General features: G+C 46.1%; 1 protein-coding gene across 4 annotated transcripts in view; it reads left to right on the top strand.

The window, feature by feature from the left end:
• Positions 1-14,704, top strand: part of LOC144507885 (phosphatidylinositol 3-kinase C2 domain-containing subunit gamma-like) — a 256,669-nt gene that overhangs the window by 202,808 nt on the left and 39,157 nt on the right. For 3 of the 4 annotated variants that reach the window (XM_078235332.1, XM_078235331.1, XM_078235333.1), the window contains exons 27-29: positions 326-527; positions 7,073-7,197; positions 12,149-12,266. In XM_078235332.1, the coding sequence (XP_078091458.1) occupies positions 326-527; positions 7,073-7,197; positions 12,149-12,266 (445 nt within the window). The remainder of the gene's footprint in view (positions 1-325; positions 528-7,072; positions 7,198-12,148; positions 12,267-14,704) is intronic. The other variant, XR_013500157.1, reaches the window with a different exon arrangement.

Raw genomic sequence — 14,704 nt, 5'->3', positions numbered from 1 at the left:
CGGGTGTCTGTCTGTGTGGAGTCTGCACATTCTCCCCACATCTGTGTGTGTTTCCTCCGGGTGCTCCAGTTTCCTCCCACATTCCAAAGATGTGCAGGTTAGGTGGATTGGCCATGCTAAATTTGCAGGGATACAGGGATAGGGCAGAGGAAGGGCTTGAGTGGGATGCTCTTTCGGAGATTCGGTGCAGACTCGATAGGCCAAATGGCCTCCTTCTGCACTGTAGGGATTCTATATTGCTCCTGTGTAACTGGAGGTGTTTATTGGATGTTGATCGTGTTTTCTATGACGCTGACCAGTGAAAATTGATTTCCTTCCCCTACAGTTTGATTAAAGAGAGCCAGAAAAGCCTGCCTGTGAAAATTAACTTTGTCGCACACATGGTGGCGCAGATGAAAGTGACAGGCTCAAATGTCCAGCCAAGCCTGTCCTTCGCACTAGAAAAACACACGTTACAAACAGACGCTCTAATAAGTAGTGCGGTAGTGTGTGGTTTTGAGAAGAAAATGGTTCCACGTAAAGACTATGTAAGTACTTTGGAGATTCAGACATGCACTTAATAACTGGATTGACACGAAACTTTTAAGAAGCTTGCAATTTTGAACCTTGGAAAATTCTTTCTGAAAGTGCATCCCCTTTTGGATTTAAAGAAGAAATTGCTCACTATCCATATTTCCATCTTATAGAGAATTAAGGTAGGTTTGCAGAGTGCTGCTTTCTAGGTTGTCTTCCCTTCTGCAGAGCTTCACTCAACCGCAACGGATGTTGTAGAAAGTCCACAAGCCCAATTCTCCTTGACGCCTCAATTTTCACTCCACATCTTTAACGAGAGAGGTTTGTCCCAGGAGTGGAGCTCATTAAACCATTCCATTTTCCTGTTACGTAGGTTTGCAATTCTTGTCTCACTCCTTTCCGGCACAGTTAGCACTGCTGCCTCATAGCGGGTTCGATTCCCGGCTTGGCTCACTGTCTGTGTGGAGTTTGCACGTTCTCCCCGTGTCTGCGTGGGTTTCCTCCGGGTGCTCCGGTTTCTTCTCTCAGTCCAAAGATGTGCTGGTTAGGTGAATTGGCCATGCTAAATTCTCCCTCAGTGTACCTGGTGTACGGGCACCGGAGTGTGGCAACTAGGGGATTTTCGCAGTAACTTCATTGCAGTGTTAATGTAAGCCTACTTATGACACTAATAAATAAATAGATTCCAGTTATAAAGATCCTACTTCTTAATGCATGCAAGTTCAACAGCTATACTTATCAAGTTAACGGTTCATCCGCACTTTGCTGTAACAGTGAGAGTTTATTTTTAAGGTTTTGAAAGGGGTGCCGGTGTCAAGTTAAACTTCTTACTGAAGTTAAACTGAGTCAGGGCTGCGATGTGCACTATCCACAAGACACACTGCAGCCACTCACTAAGGCTTCTTCTCTTGGATCTCTCAAACTCAAGACCTCCATTATCCAGGATAATCAGCTCTTGGGGAACAGATTAAGAGACACTGGGTGAGTGGCGGAGGGACCTGACTGGGGTGAGTGGCTACTACACCACAGCTGCACAAACTGCCACAAACAAGATAGAACATCCTTCCCTCTCCCAAGACACCCGCTATTAAACCCTGAACGCCGTTCAAGGTACTTCCGGCACCGGTGCATACACAAACAGAAAGATTGTTGTGATAGCTGAATTCCGAGACAAAGCAGGCATGAGCTTACCATCTCGCTGGCGATCAGCATGGCGAGCTGGAAAAATAGCGTGCGACGTTAAAAACCAGGTTCATGCCTGGGGCGAAACAGTTTGCTATCTTCCCCGTCCCTTTTTAATGGCTAGAACTGCCTCATGCCCATTTCGGAAGTAATGCTCATCAACATGAGATTGACTGGTTTTCAGTATCATTAGGGAGGTTGGCATTCATACCTCCCCCTCCCCTGCCGCCCCCCCCGTCCTGGATGCTTCCCACCTCTCCGGCGAGCCGTCATGCCGGCGTGAATCACTACTGGTCTGCACTAGCGCAGACTTGGTTGTCTGGTCACTCTGGAGAGGTGGGGGGGAGTGCTCGGAGGTTATTGAAGGCCCTGGGTGGTGGGGGGGCAGGGCTGGACAGTGTCGCCTTGCATTGCCCACCTGGCAGTGCCCAACAAACACCCCAGCAGTGTCACCGTGCCACCCCGGTGTACTGCCACTGTCTGCTCCAAACCAGTGCATGAAGCTTCTCCATCACCACCTTCTCTGGAGCAACCCATGGTTAAGCTGCACTGTGGCACAGTGGTTAACACTGCTGCCTCACAACACCAGGGACCAGGATTCGATTCCCGGTTTGGGTGACTGTCCATGTGGAGTTTGCACATTCTCCCCCCGTGTCTGCATGGGTTTCCTCTGGGTGCTCCGGTTTACTCCCACAGTCTAAATATGTGCAGGTTAGGTGGATTGGCCATGCTAAATTGCCCCTTAATGTCCCAGAATATGTAGGTTAGAGGGATTAGCGGGGTAAGTATGTGGGGTTGCGAGGATAGGGCCTGGGTGGGATTGTTGTCGGTGCAGACTCGATGGGCCAAATGGCCTCCTTCTGTACTGTAGGGATTCAATGATTTCTATAAGCGATAAAACCAGGTTTGCCAGCAACACTCGTATCCCCATCCTTCCACCTAGGGAGCAGAGATTGAACACATGTTTTGGCAATGGTGGTAAACCATCCCCGTCAGGATGTCAGGCACCAACGCTCTACTTTCTTTCTGTTGCCAATGTTCTCCCACCTCACTCCTTGATGGATATGGTTTCATGGGCAGCAACTGCCCTGAATTACTTTGTCCATTCATAGCAGACCAATCAGACTGCCAGGTCAACCCAGTCGAGCCCGATCTGTCCTCAGCAGTCACACAATGCCCTATCTCTCATAAATCGCTGAATGGACCTCGAGGATTTGTCCTCTCTGGTACAGGGGCACTGAGGTCAAATGGATCACTGCCACCAGTGCCCAGGCCATCAGCCAACTTAGCACAAACTGGTGATCAATCCAGAGCCTATTGAGTCCTTGCTGTTGTTGATGCTGCCTCCGAGAGTGTCTCAAAACCCTGAAGGATAACTTGAAACATTGGTTCTGAGTGGTGTATATTTATTTGTAATAGTATGAGGAACAATGTACAACCCAGCGAGGAACCAGTCCAGTCATTGTGTAAGCATCAATAAACTATTTATAAAGTAAAAGAGAAGAAAAACACACAACAAAAGTAATGTACTATGGCACTTGAGTATTTAATAATTAAACACACCATTTTATCTGAAATTATTTCTTGTTCCCAAAATATACCCACATTCCCTGAACTCATTGAGACGCTCCTTTTCGCAAGCAACGTCCACTTTCTTAAATCTACGGCGGTGATCTTGAGCCCACGCTTGCCGTCCATGTGAATGTTGGCAGGGGCTAAAGATCCAGAAATCACAGTTCTCACTAGCAAGTTCGTGATTTCTGATCTTCCCTGCCCCTCATAAGATTTGGAGAGAAAACAAGCATGTTTCTCTGGAGAGAAACTTGCCGGTTTTCTTGCCAGCAGCAACACTCTCCCATTTTTTGGTAAGATTTAGCTCCATACGTCAAATCCAGCTAATAGTTGCCACACAATGCAGCTTAGATGACCAAGTCTGAGAAAATGTCTTTTCCTGGTTCAGCAAAAGCACGGAAGTGCATCTTTTAGAGAAGGATATCTGCAATCTACCAGGCTCTAAATGTTAGATGGAACAGGCCTCCGTGGCTCTGATCAGATATGGAACTGCTGACTCTGAACATTAAAGGGAGATGGCCTGTCTGGCTGTTGGGTGGACAACTAGCCTGGTTCTCGAGGATTGCTAGCAGTTAAACTGTCCAGTTTCTTTGATAACTAAGCTTGTGGATTTGGCTGTCCACATCTCTCAATTTTCTTGCCTTTATAAGTTGTTATTTGTATAGCCCCACTGATCTCTGGTAAACAATGGCTGGAATTTTACCGGCACGCCCATCCCAATTCCGGGGGCGGTCAAGGCTTGGAGAACAGCAGTCTCCATTGGCCTCAAGCAGGACCGTACAAACCTCATTTGGACGTGCCAGTAAAATTCCACCCATTGTTTCTGATATGGCAATTCCCACCTCAATTTCTCTAGACGCCTGCTAATCCTGTTACTGGGAAAATCACATCTCATTATTCCTCCACACCCTCATTACTTGTTATTTTGTTTTTATCTCAAATTCAACTGTTAGCCTCGTTAGTTTCTCAAATTCCTTACACTATGATTTCCAAAATCAGGTGATTAATGCATCAGTTAAAATCACCATCAGATTGGGTTGCCAATCCTCCAGGATTGTTCTCAAATCTCCAGGAACTGCAGATTAATTTTCAGGATATTGCTGCAAATAGCACAGGAGGAGGCGATGACATCCTGATATTATCGCTAGACTATTAATCCAGAATCTCAGCTAATGTTCTGGGGACCCAGGTTCGAATCCCACCACGGCAGATGGTGGAATTTGAATTCGATTAAAAATATCTGGAATTAAGAATCTACTGATGACCATGAAACCATTGTCGATTGCCAGAAAAACCCACCTGGTTCACTCATGTCCTTTAGGGAAGGAAATCTGCTGTCCTTACCTGATCTGGCCTACATGTGATCCAGAGCCACAGCAATGTGGTTGACTGTCCAAGGGCAACTAGGGATGGGTAATACATGCTGTCCAGTCAGTGATGCCCATGTGCCACAAATGATTGGAAAAAAATGATTAGGGCATTCAAAACAAGTAGTGTATTTTAGAACATAGAACATAGAAAAAAATACAACACAAACAGGCCCTTTGGCCCACAAGTTGCGCTGGTCATGTCCCTACCTACCTAGGCTTATATATAGGCTTACCTATAACCCTCAATCCTATTAAGTCCCATGTACTCAGCCAGAAGTCTCTTAAAAGACCCTATCGAGTTTGCCTCCACCACCACTGACGGCAGCCGATTCCACTCACCCACCACCCTCTGAGTGAAAAACTTACCCTTGACATCTCCTCTGTACCTACTCCCCAGCACCTTAAACCTGTGTCCTCTCGTACAAGCCATTTCAGCCCTGGGAAAAAGCCTCCGAGAATCCACCCGATCTATACCTCTCAACATCTTGTACACCACTATCAGGTCACCTCTCATCCTTCGTCTCTCCAAGGAGAAAAGACCGAGCTCCCTCAATCTATCCTCATAAGGCATGCCACCCAATCCAGGCAACATCCTTGTAAATCATAGCATTATCTCCTGACTCCCAAACTCAATCCCTCGATTGATGAAGGCCAGCACACCATATGCCTTCTTAACCACCTCCTCTACCTGCGAGGCCGATTTAAGAGTCCAATGGACCCGGACCCCAAGGTCCTTCTAATCCTCTACACTGCTAAGAGTCTTACCCTTGATATTATACTCCTTCATCCCATTTGACCTGCCAAAATGGACCACTACACATTTATCCGGGTTGAAGTCCATCTGCCACTTCTCCGCCTAGTCTTGCATCCTATCTATGTCACGCTGCAGCTTCTGACATCCCTCCAACCTATCCACAACACCACCAACCTTCGTGTCGTCGGCAAACTTAGCAACCCATCCCTCCACTTCCTCATCCAGGTCATTTATGAAAATGACAAACAGCAAGGGTCCCAGAACAGATCCCTGGGACACTCCACTGGTGACCGACCTCCATTTAGTAAAAGAAAATTTTGCATTTTCTTATTTTAGTTATAAGCAATATTAGAGTTGTAGAAAAAGCTGAACAGCTGAGGCATTCCAATTAGTTTGCTGCTCACTTTGCAATTGGCTGTAAGACGGGAATATGCTTGGACCAGTGGTGGGAGCGTGGCAGTAGGATTGCTCAAGGTGAGAGGTCACGTAATGAAATCTCCCAGAAAATGCTAAACAGAGTTGGCAACCCTGCCAGCAGAGTTTGTAACACCACACATTGCTCACAATATCTTTTGAGCATACAAACTTAAAATGCATTAGAATAGGAACACAGCCAGAAACCTGAAGCAAGCTGACTTGATTAATTCCATCCACATAGTCCCGGGTTTATTATGTCAGTCTTCAGAACACAAAAGGGCTCACTCACCTTGCAGGCAAATCACAAACCTTGTAAACTTGACTTCTGATTGACCCAGTAAATTAATTAGCTGCAGATGAGAGCTGTCTGCTCTGGAGTGGTGCCTTAGAAAATATATTTCCCCGTTTAGTACATCTGGGCCCTGTGAAAGTGTGGTTAGTTTGCAAAGAAGCCTTGCTCAGCAAGCTGAGAGATGCTGATAACTAACTGAAAATATTAGTTATCTGGAAGGTTGCATTTTATCAAATAGCTTGAGAATGCTGATGCCATAAACTCAGCAATGAGTATCTGTGCTGAAAACTTGAAAGATATTGTGCAAGACTCCTGCCACACAATTATTCAGCTTGAAATCATACAGGAAGAATCTAGTTAATTTACCTGTATATCCATTTACCCCCATATCTATCAACATATCCACCAGCACCTCTACTTTCCCAGAAGAAAAAGGAAATTTGGCATGTCTGCTAGGACTCTCACCAACCTTTACAGATGCACCATAGAAAGCATTCTTTCTGGTTGTATCACGGCTTGGTCTGGCTCCTGCTCTGCCCAAGGCCGCAAGAAACTACAAAAGGTCATGAATGTAGCCCAATCCATCACGCAAACCAGCCTCCCATCCATTGACTCTGTCTACACTTCCCGCTGCCTCGACAAAGCAGCCAGCATAATTAAGGACCCCACGCACCCCGGACATTCTCACTTCCACCTTCTTCCGTCGGGAAAAATATACAAAAGTCTGAGGTCACGTACCAACCGACTCAAGAACAGATTCTTCCCTCTGACTTTTGAATGGGCCTACCTTGCATTAAGTTGATCTTTCTCTGCACCCTAGCTGTGACTGTAACACATTCTGCACTCTCTCGTTTCCTCCTCTATGAATGGTATGCTTTGTCTGTATAGTGCGCAAGAAACAATACTTTTCATTGTATACTAATACATGTGATAATAATAAATCAAATCAAATCAAATCTGATCTCGTTTTAGTTCTACAAGATACAAGTGAAACGGGAAGGGCAGAGTGAGGAGACCTTCATCGAACGAAGCTTCAACCAATTTGATGAACTCAACAAACAACTTCACTGCTGCTTTCCGGCATCTGAGTTACCGAGGTAAAGATGGACTTGTGTTTGGGCAACTCAACTGCTCTGCTTATGTGTACATTTCCTTCAAAATAGCATCCTACCCATCCCCACCCCGTCAGGGCGGAAACCCCCTCCCCCATCCCCACTATCATTAGTTTCCCCTTTGAAGGTCTAGCTATTGGGCGGCACAGTGGTTAGCACTGCTGCCTCACAGCACCAGGGACCCCGGTTCAGTTCCAGCTTCAGGTCACTGTCTGTGTGGAGTTTGCACATTCTCCCCATAACTGTGTGGGCTTCCTCCGGATGCTCCGGTTTCCTCCCACACTCCAAAGATGTGCGGGTTAGGTGGATTGGCCATGCTAAATTTCCCCTTAGTATCGGGACAAGCAGGGTAAATATGTGTGGTCATGGGATAGGACCTGGTGGGATTGTTGTCTGTGCAGGCTCGATGGGCCGAATGGCCTTCCTCTGCACTGTAGGGATTCTATACCATGTTTTACCAGGTTAGGGAAAAAATATCAATCAAGAAACTCACAATTGAAACTTTTGCTGTTTCTACGAAGTTTCGCACAATCCAGTAAAGAGCAGGACAACCTTCTGTCCCTTATTTAGGCATTTTGTCATCGGGGCAAGCCAAAGACAGAAAATGTCAATACTAAGAATCCTCATTCTTTTGGTCCACAAGGGGGATGGTGTAAAGTCAAAAGCTAGTTCACCAAGGGAAAAAGGAACATGCTGGCCTCCAATTCCAGCACACTCCAGGTTGGGATCAGAGTTCTGAATAAGGCCTATGACCTTAGGAGTAGTATGAGGGCCCCTCTTTTAATGTTGAAAGGTAACAACCCCCCCCCCCCCCCCAGTTGGCTACTTATGCACCACTGTATAGCTTGGGGTGGCCTCCTCCAAGGGAGCCCTAAACTTGTGAAAATGTTGCTTCCAACTTCCCTCCTGCGGTTGCATAGATCCAGTATGGAGGCCGGTTCCTCTTTTGGAAATCATAGCATTAATCTTAACAAAGGCAAAATACTTCAGGCGCTGGAGATCTGAAATGAAAACAAAATTAATCTTCCTGTTTAACATTTCCACTCAGCGCCATTGAACAAATTTCTTGCGTTTTTTTTCCACTGACTGATTTCATTCCTTTGGATTTTATAAGCCTTAATTTTGGAAATTTGGCCTTTTTACGGCTTGCCTGCAAGTCCTTTTCACACCACCGATGGCTGAACAACTATTTAACTATTTAACCACTTAACCACTGCATTGACATCCTAAGTAATAGGAAGTCAATGCAGCTCAAGGCTGCCAGGTTGCTGTAGGGAATTAAGCGATTAATTTGTACGTTGGATTCAAAGAGTTTGCTTTGAAGCTTCATCACCCCTTGAGTTATCGAATCAGAAACAGCCATTCAAAATTCCAGTGTTGAAAACTCTGTAATGGAGTAGATTTTAAATTAGTTTCTTCCTGGCTTTATTTCCCAATGTTTTATTTAAATATCTAAACACTGATGATGTTAGCTTTTTCATGTGGTAAAGTGAAAAGAAAGGTGAGAATTGTAATTTTACACTGAATATGACTAAAGAGAATAGTGCACCCTCAGCAAGATTTATGCATTTCCCATACTCACAACATTTGAAGAATAAATGATGCATTTTTCACCCTTGATATGGACCTGCTTTCATTTCACCAATTATTATCGGTACACAATCTACGAAGCTGGCGGATGCTGACTCTGCTGACAAAATAATCCCTCATCAGTTGCAGTTCACACTTGGGAGCAGAGAGGGGGAAGAAACCACAAAAGCTTTATCTCTGCCCCTCTCGCCTCTCCTCCAGTAACTCTCCTACTCCAAAACATTACCCACTTACCAACATAAGCACCACCACCACCAACCCCATCCCTGAATGACCCCTCACGATCCCCCACCCCAGTGATGTGGAGTTACCCTGTTGAAAGTTGTACCTAAGAAAAGGAAGAGGCTATTCCGCATTCCCAGCCTTTTACACCATTTAATCATATCATGGCTGACCTGGTTCTTCATGGTAACTCCATTTCATGGAATCATAGAATCCCTACGGTGCAGGAGGAGGCCATTCGGCCCAACGAGCCTGCACCGACAACAGTCCCACCCAAGTCCTATCCACCAACCCTACTAATTTACCCTGACACTAAGGGCAACTTAGCATGGCTAATCAACCTAATCTGCACATCCTGGAGTGTGGGAGGAAACGGGAGCACCCGGAGGAACCCACGAACACACGGGGAGAACGTGCAGACACACAGAGTGACCCACGGCCAGAATCGAACCCGGGCCCCTGGTGTTGTGAGGCAGCAGTGTTAACCACTGTGCCACCGTGCTGCCCATTACCCACCTTGGATCCATATCCTTTACTAACCCTTGTCTCACTAAAACCTATCAGTCTCAGTTTTGAAATTTGCGATTGACTGAGGATCGTCAGCTTTTTGGGGAGAGATTTTGAGGTGTCCGTGGGTTTTGTGATGCAAAAGTACTTCCTGGCATCACCCCTGAATGACCCAGCTCTTGGTTAAGGTTCTTCCCCTTTAAGAGTGCAGGCAATCCCATACATAAACGCATGCAAATTGACCAATTATGTGCAGATAGCCTGTGCATAATCAAGGTTGCGCTGTGTTTGAGGCTTAATCTTATTCTAAAGCAGCTAAAATCTGAATTGCAAAATAACTTGTTTGATTTATGTACGATGATTTGGGGATCAGTTTAAATGACACCCCTTCAGGGGTGAGCTTAATTTCAGACGATAGTTTAGATGCATGTTAATAACTGGCACTGGATTCTTTGCTAAAGAACTCCCACTCCTCGTGTTACCTAGTGTATTCTTCACATTGCTCCCAATGCACTCATAACTTCTGCTGACAGCTGTTGTTTTATTTTTAATCAATTCTCTTCCCTCACGACCTTTATAATGCTTGCTGCACAGCTTCCCAGCTGATGCTTAGCAATATGATGAGGAGAGTTGTGCTTAATCACACACAGAATCAAATATAAACCTTGATTAATCTTACAGTAGTTTTCCAGCGTCTTGTCATCAAGCAATCATTTGAATTCCAAATTAGTCTGTTGCTGAGAATGTTCATTTTGATGCAACCATTGGGAAATAATGGGAATATGAAATGCACCGGGACTGGAATGCCAAATCTGTGATTACTAGGTGTTAGCTCAGTTGACAGAGTTTCACTTTGTTAGGTTCAAGTCCAACTTTACAACTGGGCTCAGATATTCTGGGTTGGCATTCAATGCTGTACTATTGAGTAAGTGCTGCATTGACAGTGCCATTCTTTAGGTAGGGCACTGACCGGAAAATTACCATCGTTCATGCCAATGGGATTTTCCCATCCCGCTGCACTGAATGGGGATTTGGCTGGCCGCCAAATTCTCCAACTTCGCTGCAGTGGGAGTGTGGCATGAACGATCAGTAAGATCATGCCCATTGATTCTATCTGCCTGATCTAGTGAATGTTAAGTATTTTTTGGCGTCATTCGAAAAAGAACACAGAGTTCGCCTGATCCCCTCGAAATTCCCTTCCCCCTCCACCAACAACGCCAAAAGCAGGTAACAGGCAACTCAGCCCATTGCTGTTTGTGGTATCTTGATGTGTTGCAAGCTTGCCCATGTAACCACATCCATTATAGCTGGAACTCTCCGTCTTTGCCTACAGTTTGGATTTTCCAGTCCCGCTGCAGTGATTGGAGATTTGGCTGAGCGTCGTTATTGCTGGCTACAGTTGTGCGGGACCAGAGAATTCCAGCCTAGATTTCAAAGTGAAACCCTTATGTGAACCATTTTGAGACACTTCTCAAAAGGCAGTCTTTTCTTCTGTCTGGGCAGTCTGGGCGGCACGGTAGCACAGTGGTTAGCACTGCTGCTTCACAGCTCCAGGGTCCCGGGTTCGATTCCCGGCTCAGGTCACTGTCTGTGTGGAGTTTGCACATTCTCCTCGTGTCTGCGTGGGTTTCCTCCGGGTGCTCCGGTTTCCTCCCACAGTCCAAAGATGTGCGGGTTAGGTTGATTGGCCAGGTTAAAAATTGCCCCTGAGATGCGTAGGTTAGTGGGATTAGCGGGTAAATATGTGGGGGTAGGGCCTGGGTGGGATTGTGGTCGGTGCAGACTCGATGGGCCGAATGGCCTCCTTCTGCACTGTAGGGTTTCTATGATTTCTTGTGAGTAGGATTTGAAGGTACAGTGGTTTAGTGCACTATGCGTTCATCTCTGTGATATAAGATACCGGCCGGAATTCTCAGGCTGTTCATGACCCGCTGCTGCTGTAAGCGAGGATGGGGAATTTGGCGCTCAGCCAAATTTCTGTTCACAGCAGCAGGACCAGAGAATCCTGCCGGCATGAATGGCTGGAAAATTCCACTATTCCAGTCAGACTAATGAGATGGAAATCTCCCTCCATCTCTCTTGCGCTGTCTCAGCCTTGTTTCATAAGTTCCAAAGTGCAGAGAGTTTTGTGCAGTTTTAAGCAGATTGCCAATGGGCTTGGGGCTACATCAATCTCTCCACAGTTCAGCAGATTTGATATCAATTTGGTGGACAGGGTCGGAATGCTTGCTGCAAAGAACAGAGACACGCCACACTGTTGCAGTCGATGTTCTTTAAAAACTAGAGTAGAGGCGCCTCATTGGAGCAGATCTTTTCCTCGCATCATATCTGTGCCACACCAGACCATGGGCTCATTGATAGGAATGTGCAGAATGGGATGAAATGATTTCAGTTTAATTGGCAGCAAGCAGTGATTGAAAGATACCACTGACCACAGACTTTCACAGTTCTTCACTGCTTTCTCCAATTGTTCAGAGAAGTTCTTCCTGAATTTGGTCATTCCATCCGTGGACCTGGATCCAGTCATTCAGATTTGCAGGATTAGGTGTTCCCACAACATTTCTCCCGATGGAATATTCAATTTGAAAAGTGACCATTGCAAATCCCTGTGTTCCAGATTTCCTTGCAAGCCTCTGATTGGACTCTTGAAGGGAAGGGAATTGGCCAGGAGAAGAAAGGATGAACTGAATGCATATGTGAAATATTTGCTAAATGGATCACCTCAGGTTGCTAAAGTGAGTACAACAAAACTTCAGTGAAAGGATATGGGAGCAAAGCTGGGTGACCCCCAAAAACGGGCACAGGGATTGCGATGCACAGCAGATCACATATGTTGATTGTAACGCAGGCAGTACATCAACATCGTGCTGTCTCTGCATCTGAATGATTTCTGCACCATCTAGGGCTCAGTATGCTGTTCATTAGCTGGACATATCAGGAAGGACCAATATCATGAGTGGTTGGCACCACTTAAAGAGAGTCTGTTCTGCTTCAATGCGATGTTCGTTATGACCAGATCAGGTGTTGGTTGTTGGGCTTGAAGATAATTGGACCTGGGAAACCTTGGCACAGCAGGGAATAGAGCGGGCTGTGAGGTATTTGGAGACTGCATAGTAGGGAATCTTTGTGGATAACATGGAGAGGCGAAGGGATGTCCTGCCCTCCAGATGAACAGTCAAGGCAGTCAAGTCCCTTGGCATAGCCATGGAAGTCAATGCCAAGAATCAAACCCCGAGGACTAGAATGCAGTGCCACAAGAAGTTCAGTGACCTCACTCGAATTGTCATGGTTGGTGAATGCATCTTCAAATGTCACATCCTATCAACAGCTCCACTAGTCTCGCGCACTGTCCAATGCACCACACTGTGCCATCACTCATGTAGCAATGATCTCTATCAATGAAGACTCATACCTAACATTCCTAAACTTTGCTGGAGCCTCCTCACACACACAGCACTCTGCACACTTCACACCCACATCTCACAGCTCGCGCACACTGCCAGCTATTCAACCATGATGCCCACAACAGCCAAACTAATTTCACCACATTCACTTGCCCCACTCTTGCAGATCAAGGTGTTGTATAACTGGAGACATTTGGAGCTAAGCAGAGGGGGACAGGCACACCCACATGGAGGAAACAGTAGTGACCATTATTAAGATAGTCATTGCTAACGCCATGGCCCGTGGTGAAGCTGAAATCATTGAAGGGATCCTCACAGCTTGTCGTTCTCCTCACATTGTTAATGCCTTGTTAATTACAGTGTGAAGGGTTTTTTTAATGTCAATTACATTGTTAAGGTTAAGCGAAACAGGTGAGGGCATTAATTGACTTTCAACACATATATAAATAGGTGACAGCTCGGGCACTGGTGAGTGGGAGGAGAGCTGTCAGACACGACACATGAATAAAGAAAGGTTGTTCACCCAGCTTAGATCCTGTCAAGACACATCACACTTCCCCAGCAATCCACATTCTCTTTAGATTTTCAGCCTGCAGGTGGCACAAACATTCATCTATTACTCTTCCTGCCTCACCCCACCCCCCACTCGCTGCAGAAGTACCTTACCATTCTGCCTTTTCTCCCTCCTGATACCCAAGTGGTGCCAACCTGGCCAGGCAGCGGAGGAACAGCACGGAGAGTGATGACGAAGACGCAGCGCCAACATTGGCTTTCATGTTCACGGTGACGAGTTTGTACCAACCGTGTGCTTCTTAGAAGATAGGTTTGAGTTGGGATCTGGACCTGGTGAGAGACTAGGCACAAGTGAGCTTCCACCAGGGCAGAGGTCAAGGATAATTCAGGTGTCAGCAAGTTGGAGGACAAAATTGCATCCAGGTTCCACTCAGAGGATTGAGATGAGGAATCTGATGTGGGATTTACTGAAACCAATGATGGTATGTACAACTGCACGTCTGGTGGATGGGAAGCTGGCCAATAAAGTCCGCAATGTTCAATGTCAAGAAGGATTGCAGAGCTTGGAACTTATAATTTCTAGCATGTTTCTTTATTGTTGGTCTTTTGTATCTCTTCCCTGATATTGCTCCTTTACCACTGCCTGGCCAGGTAGTAGTTCCTGAGTATCTGAAAGGATAAAGGGACCAGTGTAGGGTTGTAATGTGAGGAGGTGGGAAAACAAGTGGTGCATGGTTACACCCTTGTAAATCAGAAGATATTCTGGGGCAAGTTGAATTTAAGAAGGAATGAAGGTACCGTCCGTCATCTTTGCTTTCAGCTCTGCCCCTGGTGATGGTCTCAGTAATGGCCACTCCAGTGATGGTACACACCGCCTCCTCCATCAGGGTGAGGGCAATGCGGCCATGCCTGCCTTTCTCAGATTAAGTGCTATGGCTCTGTTTGTGCATCACCTTGTGAAAGTGAATGGGACACATGGTTAAAATATATTCAGCAATGATGCCTGACATAGGGCAGGATTTTCCTGACCCTCGCAGAGGCAGTGCGCCACTCACTGATGGCGAGATCTTATGGTCCTGCCATTGTCAACAGGGTTTCCTGTTGACCGCATCCCTCACCGCCGGGAAACCCGCAATGGGGGTGTACCGTCAGCGGGACCATAAGATCCCACCTGCATAAATGGCAGCAAGGATTTTGTTGATAGTTGAATATCTAGCAATGCATCCATATTGTGAGAAATGGACAAGAGATTTGTA

This window comes from Mustelus asterias, chromosome 19 (genome assembly GCF_964213995.1).
Source record: "Mustelus asterias chromosome 19, sMusAst1.hap1.1, whole genome shotgun sequence".
NCBI lineage: Eukaryota > Metazoa > Chordata > Chondrichthyes > Carcharhiniformes > Triakidae > Mustelus > Mustelus asterias.
Note: the sequence above shows the minus strand (reverse complement) of the source record. Positions and strands in the feature narration are given on the sequence as shown.